Genomic DNA, 24,699 nt, shown 5'->3' on the forward strand with positions numbered 1-24,699 from the left:
CCACTAATTCTATGGGAAAAAGCTGATACTGGCACTGTTGTGCTTCTCCAGTCAGCTTGAAGGTCACATAGCCCATGTAGCCTTACCCTGGTCTTATGGGTCTGGGCCACACCTGGGAGCTGTTTACAAGGCCTCACAACAGGAAGTGGGGGTGGGGGAAATGTGCCTGGAGCTTTTGCCGCCTGCCAGCAGTCAGGTCATGTGTGGCTCCCAGTGTGCTGGCCCCCAACCAGGGTCTTTCCCGGGAGACATGGTGTGCCATGCTCTCTTAACCACATGCATGGGCTAGGCAGGCAGTCTCCCAGCCAGGCACAGGATCACCCACTATTTCCACAGCCTTTCTGTGTCTTTTTTGGTATCTGAAATTTTTTTTCAAAGATTTATTTATTTATTTGAAAGTCAGAGTTACACACAGAGAGGAGGAAAAGCTGAGAGAGAGAGAGAGAGAGAGAGAGAGAGAGAGAGAGAGGTCTTCCATCTGCTGGTTCACTCCACAATTGGCCAAATGGCCAATGATGCACCCATCCAAAGCCAGGAGCCAGGAGCTTCTTCCTGGTCTCCCATGTGGATGTAGGGGCCTAAGGAGTTGGGCCATCTTCTACTGCTCTTCAGTTCATAGCAGAGAGCTGAATTGGAAGTGGAGTAGCCAGGACCTGAACTGGCACCCATATGGGATGCTGGCACTGCAGGTGGTGGCTTTACCTGCTATGCCACAGTGCTGGCCCCTGAAATTTTTTTTAAGAAATCAAAAAGGGGAGACTTCTGTTTTTAAATAGACCTTTTTTAAAGAGAAGTTTTAAGTTAATAGAAAAATTGAACAGAAAGTACAAGAGTTCCCATAAACACCCTGTATCCCTCTTCCACACAACAGCCTTCCCAATTGTCTACACCTCACCTCGCACCTCCAGACTGGTACATTGATTACAGCTGATGAGCTTCCATTCACAAACCATTATCTTCCGAAGTCCATAGTTTACATTAGGGTCACTTGTGTTGTGCATTCTATGGGTTTGACAATATAATGGTGTGTATTCACCATTATAGTATCACACAGATCCCATGGCAAGTTTTAAACTGTACCCTTAGAAGTAAGTCCACAGGAATGTATACAGAACTGTATAGCTTTACATTTACAAACTTCATACACTTCATAATTACAACTTTAGGAATATGGTGATTCTTCCCACCTTGCCCACCCTCCTACCCATACTCCCACCCATCTTCCTCTTCCCTCTCTTATTCCCGCTCTTATTTTTAACTAAGATCTATTTTCAGTTGACTTTATACAGATATGATAAACTCTATTAAAGAGTTCAACAAATAGTATATAAAAAAAGCCATTCTTCAACAGTCAAGACAAGGGCTGTTCAAGTCATTGCTTCTCGAAGTGTCAATTTACTTCTACAGATTGCCTTTTAGATGTTCTTTTGGCTATCACAGGTCAGGGAGAGCATATGGTATTTGCTGCTTTGGGACTGGCTTATTTCACTAAGTATGATGTTTTCCAGATTCATCCATTTTGTTGCAAATGACTGGATTTCATTTTTTTTTTTTACCTCTGTGTACTATTCCATGGTGTACATATCCCATAATTTCTTCTTCTTCTTCTCCTTCTCCTTCTCCTTCTTCTTCTTTTTTGACAGGCAGAGTGGACAGTGAGAGAGAGAGAGAGAGAGAGAGAAAGGTCTTCCTTTGCCGTTGGTTCACCCTCCAATGGCTGCCGAGGCCGGCGCGCTATGGCCGGCGCACTGTGCTGATCTGATGGCAGGAGCCAGGTGCTTCTCGTGGTCTCCCATGCGGGTGCAGGGCCCAAGCGCTGGGCCATCCTCCACTGCACTCCCTGGCCACAGCAGAGAGCTGGCCTGGAAGAGGGGCAACCGGGACAGGATCCGGCGCCCCGACCGGGACTAGAACCCGGTGTGCTGGCGCCACTAGGCGGAGGATTAGCCTAGTGAGCCGCGGCGCCGGCCCCCATAATTTCTTTATGCAGTCTTCAGTTGATGGGCATTTGGGTTGATTCCATGTCTTAACTATTGTGAATTGAGCTGCAGAAAACATGGGGGTTCAGATACTCTTTCATATGCTAATTTCATTTTCCTTGGGTAAATTCCCAGGAGTGGGATGGCTAAGTTATATAGTAAGTTTGTATTCAGACTTCTGAGGTATTGTCATACTGTCTTTCATAGTGGCTTTACCAGTTTACATTGCCAGCAACAGTGGATTAGGGTAACTTTTCCCCCACATCCTCTCCAGCATTTCTTGTTTGTTGATTTCTGTATGAAAGCCATTCAAACAAGGGTGAGGTGAAACCTCATGGTAGTTTTGATTTGCGAATGTTGAAACATCCTCGCATAGAGGGATAAATCCCACTTGGTCTAGGTGAATGATCTTTCTGATGTGTTGTTGGATTCAATTTGCTAGAATTTTGTTGAGGATTTTTGCATCTATGTTCATCAGGGAAATTGGTCTGTAGTTCTCTTTCTCTGTTGCATATTTTTCAGGTTTAGGAATTAAGCTCATGCTGGCTTCATAGAAAGAATTTGAGAGGATTCCCTCTTTCAGTTGTTTTGAATAGTTTGAGAAGAATTGGAGTTAGTTCTTCTTTAAAGGTCTGATGATTCAACAGTGAAGTCATCCAGTCTTGGGCTTTTATTTGCTGGTAAGATATTTATTATTGATTAATCTTTCCTCTTTTTTTTTTTTTTTGACAGGCAGAGCGGACAGTGAGAGAGAGAGAGAGACAGAGAGAAAGGTCTTCCTTTTTGCTATTGGTTCACCCTCCTGTGGCTGCCATGGCCAGCGCGCTGTGGCTGGCGTACCACGCTGATCCGAAGGCAGGAGCCAGGTGCTTATCCTGGTCTCCCATGGAGTGCAGGGCCCAAAGACTTGGGCCATCCTCCACTGCCTTCCCGGGCCACAGCAGAGAGCTGGCCTGGAAAAGGGGCAACCGGGACAGAATCCAGCGCCCCAACCAGGACTAGAACCCAGTGTGCTGGCGCCGCAAGGCAGAGGATTAGCCTATTGAGCTGTGGCACCGGCCTAATCTTCCCTCTTGATTATTGGTCTGTTTAGGTTTTCTGTGTCTTCATGGCTCAATTTAGATAGGGTTGTGTTGTTTTTTGTTTTTTTTTGTTTTTTTTTTTTTTTTGACTGGTAGAGTGGATAGTGAGAGAGAGAGAGACAGAGAGAAAGGTCTTCCTTTTTGCCATTGGTTTACCCTCCAATGGCTGCTGTGGCCGGCGCACCGCGCTGATCTGATGGCAGGAGCCAGGTGCTTCTCCTGGTCTCCCATGCGGGTGCAGGGCCCAAGCACTTGGGCCATCCTCCACTGCACTCCCGGGCCATAGCAGAGAGCTGGCCTGGAAGAGGGGCAACCGGGATAGAATCCGGTGCCCCGACCGGGACTAGAACCCAGTGTGCCGGCGCCGTAAGGCGGAGGATTAGCCTGTTAAGCCACGGTGCCGGCCTTAGATAGGTTTTGTATGTGTCCAGGAATCAATCCATTTCTTCTGAGTTTTCCAGTTTGTTGGCACACAGTTCTTCATAGTTATTTCTGGTGATTCTTTTGTTTCTGTGGTGTCCATTGTTACATTTCCTTTTTCATCTCTAATTTTATTAATTTGGGCCTTCTCTCTCCTTTTTTTTTTTTTTTTGGTTAGTTGGGCCAATGGTATGTCAATTTTGTTTATTTTTTCAAAAAACCATCTCTTCATTTAGCTGATCTTTTTTTTTATTGGTTTTTGGATTCAATTTTGTTGATTTCTTCTCTAATTTTAATTATTTCTCTTCTCTTACTAGTTTTGGGTTTGGTTTATTGTTTTTTCTAGTTCCTTGAGATGCATTAATAGCTCATTTACTTGGTGCCTTTCCAATTTCTTGATGTAGGCACCAATTGCTATAAACTTTCCTCCTAACACTGCTTTTGCTGTATCCCATAAGTTTTGATATGTTGTATTGTTGTCTTCATTTACTTCCAGAAAGTTTTTGATTTCTCTTTGATTTCTCCTATGACCCAGTGTTCATTCATGAGCATGTTGTTCAGTTTCCATGTGTTTGCATATGTTCTAGAGATTCCTGAGTTCTTGATTTGCAGCTTCATTGCATTGTGGTCTGAAAAGATACATGGTATGATTTAGATTTTTTTTAATTTGCTGAGACTTGCTTTATGGCCTAGCATGTGGTCAATCCTAGAGAAAGTCCTATGCACTGGTGAGAAGAATGTGTATTCTGCAACTGTAGGATGGAAAGTTCTGTAAATATCTGTAGGTCCATTTGGTTTATAGTGTTGATTAACTCTGTTGTTTATTTCTGATTGATCTGTTCATTGATGAAAGTGGGTTATTCAAGTCCCCCATTACTATTGTATTGGAGTCTATGTCTCCCTTTAGGTCTCTTAACATTTCTTTTGAATGGTTAGGTACCCTGTAATTAAGCACATATGTATTTATAATAGTTACATCTTCCTGTTGAATTGATCCCTTAATCATTACATAGTGCCCTTCTTTGTCTCTTTTGACAGTTTTTGTGTTAAAGTCTATTTTTTCTGATATTAGGATGGCTACACCAGCTCTTTTCTGGTTTCTGTTAGCATGGGATATCTTTTTCCATCCTTTCACTTTAGGTCTGTGCATCTTTGTTGATGAGATGTGTTTATTGCGGGCAGCAAATAGACAGGTTTTGTTTTCAATCCATTCATCCAGTCTGTGCCTTTCAACTGGAGAGTTGAGTCCATTTACATTCAAGGTAACTATTGATAAGTAATGAGTTTGCCCTGCCATTTTCCTGTAAATATTCCTATTTTTGTTTTACTTTAGATTTCCTTTGTACTTTACTGGGAGATTTTCTGCTTTTACCTTCTATTGTAGTGATGACGATGTACTGAGTTTCTGTGTGCAGCACATCCTTAAGCATCTTTTGAAAGGCTGGATAGCTGGTGACAACTTCCTTCAATTTCTGTTTGTCATGGAAGGCCTTTATTCACTTTCATTCATATGAGAGTTTTGTAGGGTACAGTATTCTGGGTTGACAGTTTTTTTCTTTTAAGATTTGGAATATATTTTGCCATTCTTGCCTAACCTGTAGGATTTCTGATGAGAAGTCCACTGTGAGTCTAATTGGAGATCCTCTGAAAGTAATCTGGCATTTCTCTCATGCACATTTTAAAATTTTTTTCTCTATGTTTTACTGTGGAGAGTTTGATTACAATATGTCATGGTGAAGATCTTTTCTGGTCATGTCTATTAGGAGTTCTATGGGCTTCCTGTACCTGGATGTCCCTTTCTTTCTCCAAATTAGGAAAGTTTGCTGTTAGTATTTCACTAAAAAGGCCTTCTAATCCTTTCTCTCATTCCATGCATCCATGCATACAGTAACTCCTAGAACCTGAATGTTGGGTCATTTGATAAAATCCTATAGATTCCCAATGGAGTTTTTTAGTTTTCTAATTTCTTCTTGTTTTTGGTCTGACTGTATAATTTCCTGTGCTTTCCACTGCATTTTTAATTTGTTCTATTGAATTCTTCCTTTCCAAGATTTCATTTTGATTTCTCTTTAAGACTTCAGTTTTTTTGGGAGAAATTTTCTTTCATGTCATGTATGGATTTCTTCTTCTTCTTCTTTTTTTTTTTTTGACAGGCAGAGTGGACAGTGAGAGAGAGAGACAGAGATAAAGCACCGATTGAAGTGTTTGAGCAGGAAGGATAGACTCACAAGTCTAATTACATCTTTATGTAGAATTGGAGAGCAACACACATGGAGGGACTTGAATGGACCGATCCAATATTGAGGTATCAACACAGATATAAGCCATAGACACATTGAGATTTACAACACGGAACACAAGTTCGAAGAGGAGCCTCTGAGAAGGACTTGGGACACCAGGTACAACCAACCATCTCTTCAGCATTGATCCCTCCACAGGGAGCCATGACAGTGCCTGAGTCCTTCAGGGGAAAAGTTAAACACAGAAGAAGAGAGAAAGGATGCAATGGGATGGATGAAGTATGGAAGATTAGGTGTCCAAACAACGCAGTTTTCCTTTTACACCTCAATGCTGTCTTAGAGTGCTGCCTTCTGCATGAGAGAAAGAGGAAGGGAGCCAGCCAAGAGAAAGTAGTAGCAGTCTTGCCTGTGGTCCCCTGTTATACCCTTTTCCCTGTACTCTTTCTCAAGAACCTTTAATGCCTTGGGCTCCTGGGGAAGCCTCACTGATAAGCCCTGGCCCCAGAAAAACAGACCAAATCCCCTTCCAGATCTGGCAGTAAGTCAGCCAGCTCAGATGACTGGAACTGCAGCTCTTATTCACCTGAACAATAAAACCATTATTGACTTAAGATCTCAGCAAACAGTGGGGTATTTGTTTGACATTTCTGAGCTACTATGGACTGTTCAAGTTCCTAAAAATGTTCTCTTCTAGAGAAAAGCATTTAAAATTGGATTGGGAGTAGAGAGTAAGTGGAATATTGCTATTAGGAAGGGAGCTGGGAGGTCTGGGATATGCACTGAACTTTCATTGACCTTCTAGCTCCTTAGGGCACACTTCTCATTATATGCCTGTTAAATCCAGCAGCCATCCAAAGAAAAGAGAAAGTGCTCCCATGATGCCAAATGTATCTGCCTGCTTGTCTGGTTTTTTTTCTTCAAGATTTATTTATTTATTTGAAAGGCAGAGTTACAGAAAGAGAGAGAGACAGAGAGAGAGAGAGAGAGAGAGAGAGAGAAAGAGAGAGAGAGAGAGAGTTAGTTCTTCCATCCACTGGTTCACTCCCCAAATGGCCACAATGGCCGGAGCTGGGCCAATCTGAAGCCAAAAGCCAGGAGCTTCCTCCAGGTTTCCCACGTGGGTGCAGGGGCCCAAGGACCTGGGCCATCTTCTACTGCTCTCCTTGGCCATAGTAGGGAGCTGGATCAGAAATGGAGCAGCAGGACTCCAACTGGCGCCCATATGGGATGCCGGCACTACAGGTGGTAGCTTTACCAGCCACACCACAGCACTGGCCCCCTGTTATCTTCTCAGTCTCTAAACCACCTCCTACTGTTCCTATGTCCATTTATCTTGTCACTTGTGAATTATTGAATACAGTATAGTGGAAAAAGCAACAATGCTGGGGACACAGACATGAATTTGAACCCCAATGCAGCAGTATAAGCAAAAGCCAATCACACTAAGTTATTCTTTTTTGTGTAGTACTAAACAGCAATAATTCTATTATCTCTCCTGATTTTATGGTAGTTTAAGTATAAATCTTTGATCTTAATAGTAGGGAAGGGAGATGGGAAAATTAGCAAAGTTATCCTGAACTTTTTTTTTTTCAATCTTGTTTTGTATGAGCTAAGCAACCCTCAAACTACTTTAGATTTCTTAAAAGAGTGAGCAAATAAGTACAAGAGTTAAGAGCCAGGATTCACATAGTGAAAGAAAGGACACATAATTATGGAATCAGGGAAAGCAAGCAAGAACCTTGTGGTAGTGTATTGAACATATGGTGTGAACTCATGATTTCTAAAACATGTATACATGTGTATGTATAATGCAGGTATGTCTATATACACATATGCATGGTGTGTGTATTTTTAAATATGTGTTATATATATGAATATATATGTTCACGCATATATTTATTACCTTTGTTCACTGCTAGAACTTGAAACAAAGACACTCCTTTAGCAATGAAAACATATTGCACCCAGATCTTGGTCTCTAATACCACATCCTACTAAAGAATCAGAGATCTTTAGGAAAATGACTGATACCAGCACTGAGACAGGGCAGGTGCAAGATAAAGCAGGAATATGTAATTATACCAGAAGACAATGAAGCACTAGGAAAGCAGAAAGGGTAGCATGTCACAAAGATAGCTTGAAGGGGATCCTGGTGGCCAGTAATGGGATAATCTGGGCACCAAAACAGCTAAGTATAGTAATGGATTATATGCCATTGAAAAACATAAGGTTTATGAGTCCATAATTGTGATTAATATGAATGGGAAGAGAGGGTTTTTGCTAATGCTAGAAATCAAGAGCTATTCAATACAGAGTACATGAGTTGGAAAATTATCATTTTTGCTGCCATGATAACAACACATGAAATATCAATGGACCCTAAGTCAAGAAAAAAAAGTTTGGTGTTGAAAGCTGTACAAGCAGATTTATTTCTGACAAGGATCTTCCTTCTCTGTTGATATTCTTGCCCAAATTCCTGTTTCTCAGCTGCTTCCCTGTCTACATTTGGTACCTACTTCCTTCTCTTTCCACCATTCTCACATGTAGGTCATTCTCCTGTTTCTCTACAGCAGAGAGCTGGATCAGAAGTGGAGCAGCCAGGACTCAAACCAGCACCCACACTGGATGCCAGCATTGCAGAGGGCGGCCCCACCCACTAGGCCACAGTACTGGGCTGGCCCCCCTGTACTATTTTTTTTTTTTTTTTGACAGGCAGAGTGGACAGTGAGAGAGAGAGACAAAGAGAAAGGTCTTCCTTCCATTGGTTCACCCCATAAATGGCCGCTATGGCCGGTGCGCTGCAGCTGGTGCACCGTGTGGATCCGAAGCCAGGAGCCAGGTGCTTCTCCTGGTCTCCCATGCGGGTGCAGGGCCCAAGGACTTGGGCCATCCTCCACTGCACTCCCGGGCCACAGCAGAGAGCTGGCCTGGAAGAGGAACAACCGGGACAGAATCCGGCGCCCCAACCGGGACTAGAACTCGGGGTGCCAGCGCTGCAGGCAGAGGATTAGCCAAGTGAGCCGCGGCGCTGGCCTGTATCTTTTATCTTTTACAGTACTTGCCATTTAGGCTGCCTAGTAACTTAGAAAAATGTGTACCACAAATTCCTAATGAATAGTCACTGTTGATTGATACCTGAAATTCATTAATGAGCATCCTCTAATTCTGTATTATGAACTCTGTTACTAAACTTATCCCTAATTTCTGGGGCTCTTTTAAGACTATATTCCTAAAACTTCCTCTTTAACCCAGTAAATTGATCATGGAACCAAGGATAGGCCAAAATTCTTTTTTCCTAGTACATATATCAACATAAATAAATTTTTTAAATTACAATGCTTTTTCTCTATGTCCCCTCAGTTTTGCAATTTAAGTTGTTAAACTTCTATTAATGTGAATATACTTGGTCATTTATTTCTTCTTAGAGAGATGGGAATTTGCATATTTTTTTCAATGTGAACATTTACAGTCTGTTGGAGTTGTGAGCCTAAAGACAGCCTCCTTCATGGTTTTATCATGCATAGAAGCAGCAGAGGCCTAGAGTTGGTCAGGCTATTTTACTCCTAGGCTTTGAGGAAGCTGTACAACTGGGTTTCCATGGTGTCAGCATGACCCAGCAAACACCCACCCCACATCCAAAGAAACAGCTCAGTGAGCAAAGGAGACAACAATAGGTTGAGAGCCTGGTGCTCACGTCTTCAGGGGCACCTATAGGAGAATGATTAATGACCCCAGTGCTTACCCTTCCTTGAACTGTTATACATTTTTCTTTGAACAGTAACCAGATGTGCTATGGAAAAAAATAACCAAATGCAAATTGACACATACCTTTGATGTGTAATCATCCATTCTGCACGTATCACTTCTGAAAAAACCATATGGAAGTTGAACTTGACCCAAAACATGTGAAGCAGCACTCAGATTGCTCTGACAGATTGTCCTCCTGGGCCAAGTTCTCCTTTTCACTCTGAATAAGCTCTAACTTTGATTTTTCACTCTCATTTTATTTTAGTTGACAAGGTAGAAAATCCATTTGTTGCTGGTCTTAGACAAGAATTCAAGAGGGTGAGGTGGTGTAGGTGTAGGTGAAAATTTTCTTCTCTCTCTCCTCCAGCATCCCTAATGCAATGAACGAATGTAGCCGAGAGACTGAGGAGCTGGGAGCTCTGACCCGCTCATCCTCTCCTTGTTTTCTCTTCCTTCCCTCCTGCTGCTCCAGTGGACAAGACCCTGATTGGACCTCAGTTTGAGTCCCCAGTCCTGCTGACCCCACAGGGGGAATAGGCATTAATTTCCAGGCCCTTAGTGGATGGAACAAAAATGCACTTCCCTTCACATTTCACCCAAGCCTGGGCATAGGCCAGTTACCAACATGGCTTCATGATGGGACTGGTTCTTGGGTGACTTCCGTGAGTACTCCTGTCTGTCTTTCCTTCACTCTTCTCAAGAATTCAGACTTGGGGCCGGTGCCATGGCTCACTTGGTTAATTCTCCGCCTGCGGCACCAGCATCCCATATGGGTGCCAGGTTCTAGTCCCAGTTGCTCCTCTCCCAGTCCAGCTCTCTGCTGTGGCCCGGGAAGGCAGTGGAAGATGGCCCAAGTGCTTGGGCCCCTGCACTGGTATGGGGGGCCAGGATTGGCGTAGCTCCAGCCGTAGCGGCCATTTGGAGGGTGAACCAATGGAGGGAAGACTTTTCTCTCTCTCTCTCTCTTTCACTGTCTAACTCTTGTCACATAAAAAAAAAAAAAAAAGAAAAAAAAAAAAAGAAAAAGAAAAAGAATTCGGACTTAAGGCTGTATAGCCAACCATGACCAATGACAGAGCAGTTGGCATTTTGGAAGTAATGGGAAATCTGACATCCTCACTGCATAGTCACTTTCTTAGGAAGTCTTAGAAAGACAAGCAGAGGATGCCAAGGTCTTGAGTAGAGCAGTTGCAGTCACACCTGTGGAACCCAGTGGACTCCATCTCCATGTTTCTCACTTACTCTAACTGGATATCCCCCTCTACACCATCCCTTCTCACTCAGACTCCTCCATGGTCTCCTCACAGGGATTTCAGGGTGCCAGGAAATGATTTCCTTTCTTCCACAGAAAACAGTTCATGGGCAACCACCCTCATTGGTGGAAGTCCATTTCACAGAAGGTAAAAAATTTTTTTTTCTACAGTAGGAAATAAGGCTTATGGCTTATTTGACTAGCTCTAAATGGTTCTGGAATCTTAAGAAAAGAGAGAGGGGGAGAGAGGCTTCTGCACAGATGTTTGGAAGAGATTGAAAAGGGAAGAGACAAAAGAGAGGCTGAGCTCTGCAAACCAAGCACAGCTTCAGGAAGTGGAAGGTGGTAAGGGGGTGGTTTTTGAGTAATAGTTCTTTTATGATGGTTTCCTTAAAGTGTATGCCTTGATTACTTGATCTAGAAGTTGGGATACTGTAGATGGAAAACACAAAGTCAAGCATCTTTTTAATGGCTCAAAGAGATGTAGCTTTTTGGGGAAGAAAATTCTTCACTTATCATGAAAATAGACATTTTTGTGTAAAACAAAGAATAAAAGTCACAAAGGAATGGGGTGTTTAATCGAGGTATTAGAATATCTAAGAAGGTCATGTCGAGTTTCATTTTCAAAGGTAGTGATAATAGCACTATACATACAGAATCACTACTAGAGGGGAAATTTCCTTCTCTCATACAAAAAGATGATTGATTAAGGACAGAACCCACTAAACATATCTAAAAATTTTCTTGAGGACTAAGAAATCAGGGAGGACTACGAACAACATGCACAATAATATTAAGTTTATGAGAAATGGGTGGATCACCAGATTGATCACTGATCCCACAGGAGTAACTGCCTGTGTCTCCCTCACCTGTTTCCTGTTTTGTTCTTGTGAAATTAATGGGCCGAGACAATGACCTAAGCTTAACCCATCCAGACTGTAAATGTTTGCCATGCTTAGTCCACCCAAAACCCTACGTGTCAGGTTTAGGACAATCCCCAAAACAAGAAAACAATAAAGGATCTCCAATAGTTACAGTAACATGGCCGGCGCTGTGGCTCAATAGGCTAATCCTCTGCCTTGCAGCGCCAGCCCACCGGGTTCTAGTCCCAGTCAGGGCGCCGGATTCCGTCCCGGTTGCCCCTCTTCCAGGCCAGCTCTCTGCTGTGGCCCGGGAGTGCAAAGAAGGATGGCCCAAGTCCTTGGGCCCTGCACCCCATGGGAGACCAGGAGAAGCACCTGGCTCCTGCCTTTGGATCAGCGCGGTGCGCCGGCCGCGGCGGCCATTGGAGGGTGAACCAACGGCAAAGGAAGACCTTTCTCTCTGTCTCTCTCTCTCTCACTGTCCACTCTGCCTGTCACAAAAGAAAAAAAAATAGTTACAGTAACATTTGGTAAAGAAGTTTTTAAACAATTAGTGCTATAAACAGGGATAGGGAAGTAAAGCCTTAAAATCATCAATATAAGGGTGGAATTATATGTTCATTGAGCAAAAACTGCAGTAAGCAAAGTCTCTGGTGTTCTGTTTGTTCCCAAAGTAAGCATTGTCCAGCAGAGGCGATCCAGCAGAGGCGACCATGTAACTGGTGGTCTTTCAGGTTTAGGTGTCTTCCAGGGAGTTGGTGTTTCTTCCCGTGACACTGGGGGTTGAAACAACAGAACTGGCTTTGTCTTCCAGTTAGAGACAGAACTGTAGTTTGGACCCTGAAGACCTTGATGCCAGCTCTTGTTGTCGGGCAGGGTGCACACAGCAGGCAGGAATCCACACAGGACCTGTAGGAGATGGAACAGAAGCATACCCTCTCCCCCATGTTATTAACGGTTCAAGGCCTTTTCAGTTAGGGCCAGGGGAGTCCTTATAATAAACTAACAGTCATGGTCCTTCATGTACCAGACAGTGGTGCTTTTGTGCTGGGCTTTCATAGTCAAAAGCGGCAGAATTGAGATTTGAAAATGTTAAATGATGAAGGGTAAATAACAAAATTGACATAATCTGATTAATTTCTCCAGGGGTATTTCCTCCCTTTTTTATTTGTTTTTGTAGATGAGTCGTTAGAGTGTGATGGCTCGTTTAACAACAGCTTGGCCCGTGGCATTACAAGGAATTCTGTGAACAAGTTTAATATCCCAAAACTGACAAAATTGTTTAAAAGCAAAAGAGGTATAAGAGGGTCCATTATTGGTTTTTAATTGGGAAGGTTTTCCCCATGACAGCCATAGCCGTTAAAATGTTTAATGACATGGCAAGTGGATTCTCCTTTAAGCAGGGTTGCCCAGATATAGCCCGAGTAGGTATCAATAACAACATGTACATAGGAGAAATGTTTTAGTAAGGGTCAGTGAGTTACTCCATCTGCCAATGACCAAGAGGGTTAACAGCTGCAAAAGGAAAATAATGAGGGGTTTGAGCACATTGGGAATAATTAGAAGTAATGGCAAGAGCATCAGAAGGAGGGATTTTAAACTGTTTATGGAGAGATTTAGCTGACTGATGAAAAAACTCATGGCTTTGAAGAGGATCAGTAAAAAAGAGTATTAACATGTAAAGCTTCATCTGCATGTCTATTGCCTTCTGAAAGAAAACCAGGTAAAGGGATGTGACTGTGACTGCGAATGTGAGCAATGTACAAAGAAAACAAAGTCTGCAGGGTTAAGAAAAGGCTGAGTAAATTAGGATCAATAGCAGGACTAATTTGGGCATTTGGTAGGTGAAACAATAAATTAGCAACATATTGAGAGTCAGCAATAAAATTAAAAGGTTGATCTTTAAACAATTGTAAGACCAAGATAACTGTTGCCAATTTGCTATGTTGAGCTGTTTTTTGAGGCAAGGTATATTTTTCTATTCAGTGTGAATCCTGTTGGTAGGTAATAACTTCTCTTGTAGGGGATCCATCTGAAAACATAGTAAGAGCTTGAGCAATAGGAACCTTAGAGATTTTAGAGCGGAAGGAGAATGGCAAAGTAGAAAGAGGAGTTAATCAAGGATCTTTAGGCAAATTATAAGAAAGATCTACATAATCTATAAAAGCAATATGATAAGTAAGTTGAAATTGTAATAAAGTCTCATGTTCTTGTTTAGAAAAAGGAACATAAATATTAACCACATCTAATCCAACTAAACTAAGAGATTGATGACATCCTTCGTTAATAAATCAGCCATGGCTTGAGAATAGGGATAGGTATTACGGGATGGGGTATGATTTAGGTAAAGCCATTTAACTATAAAAATGTTTTCTAAGAGATTGTGCTAATAACATCCCCGTTGGGTTAGTAGGGGTATTAAGTAAGGCTAACTGTAATGGAGTATTATTAGGAATGTGGTCAACAAAATTCTCTTAGTGTAAAAATGCCTTTAATAGCCTTTTGAATTTGAGGAGATATTTTAATATTATCAGCAGGATTTTTTTTCTTTTAAATGCTTTAAAAAGAGGTAGTAATTGTTGAGTAGCTAGTCTTAAGTAAGGATGAGCCTTATTGAGGTGACCCAAATATTGTTGTAATTGGACCAAGGTTAAAGGCTGAGGTAAACGTGCTGAGGAAGAGAAGGGATAGATTTAGTGGTGAGTGACTTATGGCCTAAATAAGAATAAGGAGACTGTTTTTGTATTCTTTTGGTGTAATGTGTAATCCATATTGTAATAAATCAGTAGTTAGTTGTTGTAAATGCATGTAACTAATGGTGGGACCTGCTATTAAAATATCACCCATATAATGGATTACGGTAAGATCTGGAAACTTTGATCTGAAAGGAGTTAAAGCCTTATATACGTAATATTGACACAACGTAGGACTGTTTAGCTTATCTTGGGGAAGTACTCTCCACTGATAACGCATTATGGGCTGAGCATGACTTAACACTGGCACTGTAAAAGCAAATTTTTCCCTGTCTGTCTTAACCAAAGGTATGGTAAAAAAGCAGTCTTTTAAATCAACAATGAATTAAGAATATTTTAAGGGGGTTAAATTGGGATTAGGTAACCCACATTGAAGGGGTTCCATGGGTTGAATACATTTATTAATTTCACATAAATCATGAAGCAACCACCATTTTCCTTATTTATTTTTTATAGTAAAAATAGATGTGTTCCAAAGGCTAGTAGACTGTTCAGTATGTCCCAAATGTAATTGCTCTTGAATGAAGACCTCCACCACAACTAATTTTTCTTTAGGAAGGAGCCATTATTCTTCCCATACTGGCTCCTAAGGCAGCCAAGTTAGAGGTGGGGCTGTGTGGGGATGGGTTGGTTTGGTGGAGGCCCCTATTATAAATTTGTATGGGGACTGGCGCTGTGGCCTGAAGTGCCAGCATCCCATATGGGTGCCGGTTCTAGTCCTGGCTACTCCGCTTCCAATCCAGCTCTCTGCTATGGCCTAGGAAAGCAGTGGAAGATGGTCCAAGTCCTTGGGCCCCTGCACCTGTGTGGGAGACCTGGAAGAAGCTCCTGGATTCTGGCTTTGGATCGGTGAAGCTCCAGCCATCTGTAGATTGAACCAGAGGATGGAAGACCTCTCTCTGTAACTCTGTTTTTCAAGTAAGGAAAATAAATCTTTTTAAAAAAGTAAATTTGTATGGATAGTAGCTTGGACTTGTAATAAGTCTCTGCCCCAAATGGGACAGGGAAGAGGAAGCATGTTAGGGCGAACGTGAGCAACAAGGCGTTGGCCTCCAGGATCACATCAAGCTAACCAAGTACTACTTTGTTGAGCCTGAGAATTACCACCAATTCCCCACAAGGGGTCAGCAAAGACTGAATGCCAAGAGGCAGGCCATTGTATTGGGAGAATTATAGAAGCATCTGATGCTGAGAATTCCTTATTTCCAATTTGTAAAGTCATTTTAGGTCGGTCATCCAAAATAGAGGTGACGCAGCAATCAGGATGGATCCAAAGTCCAAATCACCGTGAACTTTATCTTTATTAGAGATGGAGAGGTGGGAGAGAGCAAGGAGTTGAGCAACAGAAATTTTATTTTTTTGTTTTTCTAAAAATATTTATTTATTTATTTGAAAGACAGAGTTACAGAGAGAGGTAGAGACAGAGAGAGAGGTCTTCCATCCACTGGTTCACTCCCCAGATGGCCACAATGGCCAGAGCTGCACTGATCCGAAGCCAGGAGCCAGGAGTAGTGGCCCAAACACTTGGGCCATCTTCTACTGCTTTCTCAGGCCATAGCAGAGAGCTGGCTCAGAAGAATAGCAGCCAGGACTAGAACTGGTGCCCATATGGGATGCCAGCACTTCAGGCCAGAGCTTTAACCTGCTGCACCACAGCGCCGGCCCCAAGCAACAGAAATTTGTACTGGAAGTTCTTGAAGTAAATTGGACCAGGCTTGTACATAAATCATACCAGTATAATCAACATCAATAACCTCAAGAACCACAACAGTTCCTTTGTTGTGTGCATGAGATCGGAGAGCTAATCTTACAGATCTTGGAGGCAAAGGCCGTATTAGTTGAATAGGGGTTTTGTAGCATTTCTAGAGAAACGGGCTCTTATAAATATAAGTCTGTTGCAGCACTGTAGGTGGTAGCATGAAAAGCTTGTTGGAAGGCTCTTGGCAGGGGGGATCCAGAGGATTTTGCTGTTGAGTCAGAAATACCCTCTGTTTGGCCGGGGCCAAGGGTTGGCCCCTTTTGGAGTTTCTCGATGGGACAAAATGACACTGATTGGCCCAACGATAACCTTTTTGACATTTTGGATACTTTTTGATGGGCGAGTTGCAGTTTTAGGTGTGGAGTGGCAATCTCACTTAAAACGTCCAGTTTACCGCAACTAAAACAGTTTTTATGGGGACCCTTGAGGGCAGCAGCCAACAGATTAATTTTATAACTTTCAGTATGCACTGTCTGACATGGCTTAATCAGTTCTGCCAGAGTAGTTTCAGGCTTTGAATAGACTGCCTTTAAAACATTTTTACAGTCTTGATTTGCATTTTGTAAGCCATTTGTTTTAAGAGAATGTTAGCTGCCTTCTGATTATTGACTTGACGCTCGATAGCCTTTTCTAATTAATCATAAGACATGTAATTTTCTGTGGTCCTTGTTTAATAACAGAAAACAAGATGGAAGGGTCCCTAACATCCAGAATCTTTTCCCAGGCTTTTAAGGCCACATTAGAACTCTGGGTATAAGTTTCTCCACAGGGATAGCCGACCTGTTGATTGATTGTGGCAAAAGCACTATCACCTATTAGGAATGCCACTTGTCAGGTTTTCTTTTCTCTTCTTTTCTTTTCTCTTCTTTTCCTTTTTCTTTTTTTCACAGAGAGAAAAGGAAAGACAGATAGAGAGAGAGAAGTCTTCCATCTGCTAGTTCACTCCCCAGATGGCCACAACGGCTGGAGCTGCACCAATCCGAAGCCAGGAGCCAGGAGCTTTTTTTGGGTCTCCCACACAGGTACAGGGTCCCAAGCACTTGGGCCATCTTCCACTGCTGTCCCAGGCCATAGCAGAGAGCTGGATTGGAAGAGGAGCAGCTGGGTCTTGATCTGGCACCCATATGGGATGTTGGCACTGCAAGCGGCGGCTTTACCTGCTATGCCACAGCGCCGGCCCAAGTCAGATTTTCCATAGTTGGTATGTGGGCCAGATCTTGATATTCTTGTATCTTTTATATACAAACTGTATATTAAGCTGGTGTAACCAAAACTTAAACCAAAGTTTGCCAAGCCCAAGGATTCATTTCACAGCCTCCTCCTATGCTTTCTAACAAACCTATAGTATAGGAACTTTGCATCGCATATTTTGTGAGACTCTTCTTTAGTTCTTTAAATCCATTATAAGGTAGAGTATCATGCCGGGCTATGGCATTTTGTGGTCTAATAATAGGGCGAACAGCTAACAAGGGGTCCCCTTGCGCTTGGGTCTCTTTTAACACTCCCTGTAAGGCTGATTGTACTGGTGGCATTTCCATTGTTGCAGCAACCATAGCAGAATCAGAAGGCTCAGTCTTCTGTGGCAAAGTTGGAGAGCCACCAAGGGGCTAGCAACCTCGCTGATTGCTTCCCAACAGCGATACCATGCAAGCACAGGAACAGGGGCTCGTGGCTCCTGTTGTAGTTCTTGTCTTATTTTCTCCCAATCGGCCACCTTTAGTGTGCCCTTGTCAGGATACCAAGAGAAACAGCCATCGGTTTCTTGCAGTAATTGCCCGATGACCTTTTGGGGGAATGGAGGATCTGCCTTGCGTAAGCAAATAATTCAATTCTGCCCTATGTTTCCATTGCTCCGGGGACAGAGAATTCCCCATCTTCCTGACTCACCGGGATCTCCAGCAGATCGTTGAAGCGTCTGTAACTGTTGCTGGGGGAGGTGAGCCATCCCTTGCACATTGTGCCAAGGGTCCCTGTTTGGGGGCTGCTTGTGGAGTTTCAGATGATGAACCAAGACAGAGGAGCCTTTAGCAGAAGAGTGCCGATGGATAGCTTCAGCCGGCGTCTTTTATTTTTAGTCCAGGGTTGAAAAAGTAACATAGCAATCAGGAATGTCCGGCTGGTTGATTACAGTAAAAGAATACCAAGCAGGGGACGTAAGCATCGCGAGCCATATTTATGGTGGGAAGCAAAAGCTCATGTTGCTTCTGGCTCGTTTTCTACGCCTTCAAGTATGATAAGGAGTCTTCCTTAAAGCAATACCCAGTAATAACCCAATAACCTTCTGCTTACTGCGGCCGCATTCCGTTTAGGAAGGTGTGCCTCCGCAAGGCCTGCTGAGGCAGAAGCAGGACCGCAGCCGTGTCCAATACTCGGGAGCCTGTGGCCTCACTGTGAACACGTGGGCAGTATCCACTACACACACGCTGCACCGCCAGCGCTCTGCCAGCGTCCTGCGGGGCCTGAGCCTCTCCGCCAGAGGTGGCCCCCATCGCTGCAGCCGCCATGTCCACTACCACCAAGCAGGATCCCGTTCGGGGAGCTGGATGCTCAGTGTCACTGGCAGCCGCCATAGTTGGAAATTTGAAATAGGTCGCATGACTATCCTCATAGAGTGGCCAAGTTTCCAGAAAACAGAAATCGAAACAGATACAGGTAAAGAGATGTAAGCCCATATGATCACAGTCATGTTAAACTGCGAAATACTAAAAATGATTCTATTAATGCCAACTTAGCTGACACAGAAGAGGCGCAGAGCAGTTATGTCGTAACACAGGGTCCAGTTCCTAATACATGTTGCCACTTCTGGCTCATGGTTTGGCAGCAAAAGACCAAAGCAGTTGTCATGCTAACCGAACTGGCGAGAAAGAATCCGTTAAATGTGCACAGTACTGGTCAGCAGATGACCAAGAGATGCTATTTAAAGAAACAGGCTTCAGTGTGAAGCTCTCATCAGAAGATGTGAAGTCATATTATCCAGTACACCGACTACAGTTAGAAAATATCAGTAGTGGTGAGATCTGAACAATATCCCACTTTATACTACCTGGCCAGATTTTGGAGACCCTGAATCACTGGCTTCATTTCTCAATTTTGTATTTAAAGTGAGAGAATCTGGCTCCTGAACACTGACCGTGGGCCTGCGACCATCCACTGCAGTACAGGCATTGGGCGCTATGGCACCTTCTTTCTGGTAGACACCTGTCTTGTTCTGATGGAAAAAAGAGATATCATTGTCAAACAAGTGTAACTGAACATGAGAAGATACCGAATGGGACTTACTCAGACACGAGATCAACTCAGATTCTCATATATGGCTGTGATAGAAGGAGCACAGTGTGTAAAGGGAGATCCCAACATACAAAAATGGTGGAAAGAACTTTCTAAGGAAGATTTATTTCCTGCTTTTGATCATTCACCAAATAAAATAATGACTAAAAAATATAATGGGAACTGAATAGGTCTAGATGAAGAAAAACTGACAGGTGACCAATGTACAGGACTTTCCCCTAAAATGCAAGATGCTCTGGAGAAGAGTGAGAGGGTGTTCTACAGAAACGGAGCCGAGAGGACAGAAAAGCCGCCAGGGCTCAGGAGGTGCGGCAGGTGAAACAGAGGCTTAATGAGACTGAACAAAAGAAAAAAGGCAAGATTGACAGATACCTACATATTCATGACTTGAGAGTATTCTGCAGCCATAAATTTTGAACCAGTGATGTGCAAAGCAAGACCTGAACCTCACTCAGGAAACTGAAGTAAGGCTTGCTAAAACCTGAAGATGGCCTCCCTGCTGTTTACAAAGTAAACCTTGCATCCAGGGAATGGGGAGCACCCACCAGCAGCAGACTTCACAGAACCCTTGAATTTCATGGGCTGTTAAGTGTTTCTTAATGCGTGTATGAAGCGTAGCAAGTTGTAAAAGAAATAAATAGGAGAGATTACTTTGTATTGTACTGCCATTCTTCCTGTATTTTTACACTTCTTGGCAGCATTAAATATTTTTGTTAAATAGCCAAAAAAAAAAAAAGTAAACTTTAAAAATAAAAGGTTTATTTCCTCTCAGCAAAATAACACTTTTCACTTCTGCCAGTTTTTCTCCTCAAGACTTCAAGACTGCCTGTGGTTTTTTAGCTCAAGTGTTTATCAAAAACAAAATCTTGGCAATTACTTGACTCTATCCCTGTCAGAAAGCAATTCAAATATCACCTTGTGTTTAAATTATCCCCCACCCCCTGTGAACCGTCACAAGAGCTGACACACATGAATTCTCTCTTTTTGCCAGGCTATTCCTCAAAGCCCTCTGCACCTTATTTCAGCCTAACAACAAATCTAAGAAGTACGTATTATTGTCTCCTATTTAGAGACAAAAACACTTTAGAACAGGGAGATTAAATCCTATAACTGTCTCTGCTGTCTGAATCTAGATCCCAGAGGGATACTTGGATAACTCTTACTCTGGAGCTGTCAATCAGCCAATTTTGTATTTTTCCCACCTGAAAATTTGGAAGTTTGATTTATCTTTTAATTTCTGTGCTCAGCTCTGACCTATATAATCAGTGGTCACTACATATTTAAATGAAAACCACCATAGACCCCAGCGTGGGGGTGGAGGGTGAGAGAAAGCAGCCACTTCCTCTCCTCACTGATCAGATATACCCTCCTTCCTTCTCCAGGTCCTGAAGCCTTCCTGGGGGGCAGCAGGACAGTCCCCTATTCCCTCCCTACCTGCCCAGGTAAAGTGCTGTTGGGAGACGTAGAATTCCAACCAGAGCTTTTCCAGGACCCCTGAGGAGAGTTCTCCCTCTCCCATAGTCACCCTACAAGCCCTGTGTTAACTTTCTTTTTTTTTTTTTTAAAGATTTTATTTATTTATTTGAGAGTTAGAATTACAGACAGTGAGAGAGAGAGAGAGAGAGAGAGAGAGAAAGGTCTTGTGAAGCCAGGAGCTTCTTCTGGGTCTCCCACACAGGTGCAAGGGCCCAAGGACTTGGGCCATCTTGTACTGCTTTCCCAGGCCATAGCAGAGAGCTGGATCAGAAGAGGAGCAGCTGGGACTTGAACCGGTGCCGATATGGGATGCTGGTGCTGCAGGCAGAGGATTAACCTACTGCAACACGGCGCTGCCCCCCCTCCCCCTTGTTAACTTTCAAGGACTCTTTAGTGAAAAGGGACCTCAAAGAGGTACCTGGCTTTTTTGGTGTATGTGAGATTTGGGCGCCAGTGCAGGCATTCCTTATGAATCAGCATATAGATGAGGTTTACATGGTAAGAAAAATTCTTAGAGGCAATGATTCACTCTTTTCCCAAAAGTCCTGAAAAGGGAGTGGCCTGGTTGCTTCCCCACTCCTTTCATGACAACATCCTTGTTTTCACCTGTTCTGAGCCCTAGATAACCTTCCCGCTCTTTTCTTCTTAGAAGCCAACCCCCCTTCACAGCTTAATATAAAATGCACAGCCCATGGACGGAGTAACTGCAGAAACTGCCCATCCACTCCCTCAGGGGACTGAGCTGGAGATCAGGTAAGCAGCCCAAGAGATGGTTCCAGGAGCTGCTTCTACTTGAGAGTTGGGAAGAAGAGAGCCAGCAAACTCAGCATTTTTCCCACTCCTAAATTTGGGGTTTGGTTTCTCTGTAATTCCTGCTTAGCTCTGATGTATAGGTCAGAAAGTTTGGGCTGACACTAGTGCCCACAAAACTTGTGTCAGGTATGTATCTGCTAAGGGGAGGGACTTGGGGATGGAACTTGCAGGCTGCAAAGATACTCAGGGGGCTGGAGAAGAGGGATTCCCCAATCTGAAGGAGGAAAGCATCTCTCACTGAAATACAGTGAAATCCGTTTATGATGCCAGTGGCAGGCACTGGACTGAGTGTCCTTGGAATTGTAAGAACGGGGCTCTTTCAGACAAGGTCCTGGTAATAACTCAAGGGTCTGGCTCACAGTTTATTGAAAATGATCTTCTAATGAGCTATTTGCACATTGGGCACACATGTATTTTATTTTTCAACTGTATTTTGGGTCAAAGAAACTCCAGTATTCAAAGACAGTACTCCCAGGATTTTATGTCACTTGTGATCCCCCACCTGGAGGGATGGAGGGCCTCTATCTAGCAAGTGGCAGTAAAACACACTTGGAGAAAGGTACATGCGAGCGTTTCCTCCCTGGGAAAAACTCTCAGGAAGAGGGATGTCTGACTGATCTGAAAGTGAGATTGTAAACCACATAGACCACAGGTGGCATGAGGAATTCTTTCTGAGAGGATGCTTTTCTTTCTCTCTCCCTTTCCCAGTCAGACTCTTCCAGGAAAGCGAGATCACCATGGCTCTGGACAAGCCCCTCATCCTACTTGTCCTGGGGCTGCTAATGCTGGGATTGGCACAGTCTGGTTTGGACAATGAATCCCCAGCCATGAAGTTCCAGCGGCAGCACGTAGATCCAAAACTTCCCCTCAGCAGCACCTACTGCAACAAAAAGATGGAGCAACAGGACATAACACAGGGCTGCAAGCCACTGAACACCTTTGTGCACGAACCCCTGCAAAAGATCCAGGCAGTCTGTTTCCAGGAGAAGGTCACCTGCAAGGACGGGAAGACCAACTGCTACCAGAGCACCTCCAAAATGCGCACCACAGACTGCTCCCTGTTAGGTACATCCAAGTACCCTGACTGCAAGTACCAGACCATTCAGAAAGAAAGATACATCATTTTAGCTTGTGAGGGGAACCCATCTGTGCCAGTCCACTTTGACGCTTCTGTGGAGTAAGGCCAGAGCAGAATGAAGCACTTCCCCCCATCTCCAAGACCATCATTTTGACACTGCCACTCCCTTCTTCCTTCCTTACCATAAGGGGAACAGCTCCAGTTAGGTCTCTTCTCCAACACACACACTTTTTGAGACTTGCTTCTCCATGGTTTGGGTGGGGGTGTCAGGAGTGTGTTGTGGGGGGAGTCCTGTGTTAACCTGATCACTGTTTCTTTCAATAAAACTTAGTTGCAACCATCATCATGATTTCTGGAGTTTTCCATTCAATACTGTTTCCATTAGCTTTTTGTATGGCAACTGGAGTAATTAGGTGCCTTCCTTTCTAACTCTTGGATTTAAGTGACTTGAGAAAAAATTTCTTTCCTTGTAGATTCCTTGATACTGAACATAAAACTCTCGAATGTAGGCTGTTTTAGGTAAAAGGGAGCTGCAGCCTTATATAGAGGGGGTAGAACTTGAATACTACAATTTTCTGGTGAAGAACGAAGGAGAGCTTGAGCCCAGTGTGGGGAGGAGGAATTTATGAAATTGTGACCTTGAATTTCCTTTATCCTTCTAAGCAGTACTAAGCCAGAAAAAAATGGTCCTCTTACTCAGAAAATCAGAACCCTGGATTTTAGAGCTGGGAGGGATGAAGAAATTGCTAGATAACAAGTAGATTTCAACTTACATATCAACTTTAATTGAAAATGTTTAATTAGAATGCTGTAGAAACCATTCTACACAGTGATAGGATAGAATAACAGTCCCTGCTGATGGCATGGGAGAGGTAAGTCTGTGTGCACCACATGTCTGTTGTCCCTGACCAAATGTAAGTTCTGTTGTGGCATTGGAAGAAAAGGAAATCTGTGATTGTTGAAGTGAATTGTTATAAATGCAAAGAGATGAAAATATTAAAAAGCATATTTTCTAAATGCATAGTGCATGGCTAATTCAAGCTTCTGTACTCTACAGTATATTCCATTTTCATTCAGTTTGTATACTTGCTGACTATTACTTGGTATCTCTAATCTCTTTTCCTAACAGGTACAGCATTGTAGCATGCCTTTTAATAAATGGCATGACATCTGTATTCTCTTAAAAAAATGTAACCTTTGCGTTTTTAGTACTTGCTCATAGACTTGCTAGTTAGTGGCAAAGGTGGAATTAGAATCCAGGTTTTCTGGCTCCCTTATCATGGTTCTTTCTGATGCTAGAGGAGACTTTCCCAGTCTGTCCTTCACGAAGTGCTGTAGAGCTGTGGTTCTCTCCAGTGCTTGATAGCACACTCTCTCACAGACTTGCAGTATACTTGGCCTGCGAGACAGCTCAGTTCTTGGTAACACTTCCTCAATGCCATGCAAAGGACTAGACCTGGCTTCTGTCGTCACTTAATCAACGACATTCGATCCCTCCTTTATACTTGCATCTGGAGGAGGTTGCAGAAATAGAGAAAGACCCTTCTTCAAACCAGTAGGGTCAGTTCTGTCATTGTCTTTATGTGATGTTGAGAGTGGCTGTGGTTTTCTTTCTTTCTTTCTTTTTTTTTTTTTTTAAGATTTATTTATTTGTTTGAAAGGCAGAGTTACAGAGAGGCAGAGGGAAGGAGGGACTGAGGGAGGGAGAAAGAGAGAGAGAGATAGGTGTGTCTTTCATCCACTGGTTCATTCCCCAAATGGCCACAATGGCTGGAGCTGGGCTGATCTGAAGCCAGGATCCAGGAGCTTCTTCCAGGTCTCCCACGTGGGTGCAGGAGCCCAAGGACCTGGGCCATCTTTCACTGCTTTCCCAGGCCACGGCAGAGAGCTGGGTTGGAAATGGAGCAGCTGGGTCTCAAACCAGTATCCATATGGAAAGCCGGCACTGC

General features: G+C 43.3%; 1 protein-coding gene and 1 pseudogene across 11 annotated transcripts in view; both read left to right on the top strand.

Moving 5' to 3' along the window:
* The window catches only part of RNASE1 (ribonuclease A family member 1, pancreatic), an 80,464-nt gene extending 57,382 nt beyond the window's left edge, over positions 1-23,082 (top strand). For 6 of the 11 annotated variants that reach the window (XM_062204666.1, XM_062204664.1, XM_062204669.1 and 3 more), the window contains 2 exons: positions 21,509-21,612; positions 22,385-23,082. In XM_062204666.1, coding sequence (XP_062060650.1) covers positions 21,551-21,612; positions 22,385-22,853 — 531 coding nt within the window. In that variant the 5' untranslated portion in view covers positions 21,509-21,550 and the 3' untranslated portion in view covers positions 22,854-23,082. Of the gene's footprint in view, positions 1-16,985; positions 17,118-20,374; positions 20,429-21,045; positions 21,062-21,508; positions 21,613-22,380 lie in introns of those variants that run through there. The other 5 variants (XM_062204667.1, XM_062204670.1, XM_062204668.1 and 2 more) reach the window with 4 other exon arrangements.
* On the top strand, positions 18,204-19,800 carry LOC133770517 (tyrosine-protein phosphatase non-receptor type 2-like; annotated as a pseudogene).
* Positions 23,083-24,699: the final 1,617 nt, after the last annotated feature.

The sequence above is a fragment of the Lepus europaeus genome, chromosome 11, assembly GCF_033115175.1.
Source record: "Lepus europaeus isolate LE1 chromosome 11, mLepTim1.pri, whole genome shotgun sequence".
Lineage (NCBI taxonomy): Eukaryota > Metazoa > Chordata > Mammalia > Lagomorpha > Leporidae > Lepus > Lepus europaeus.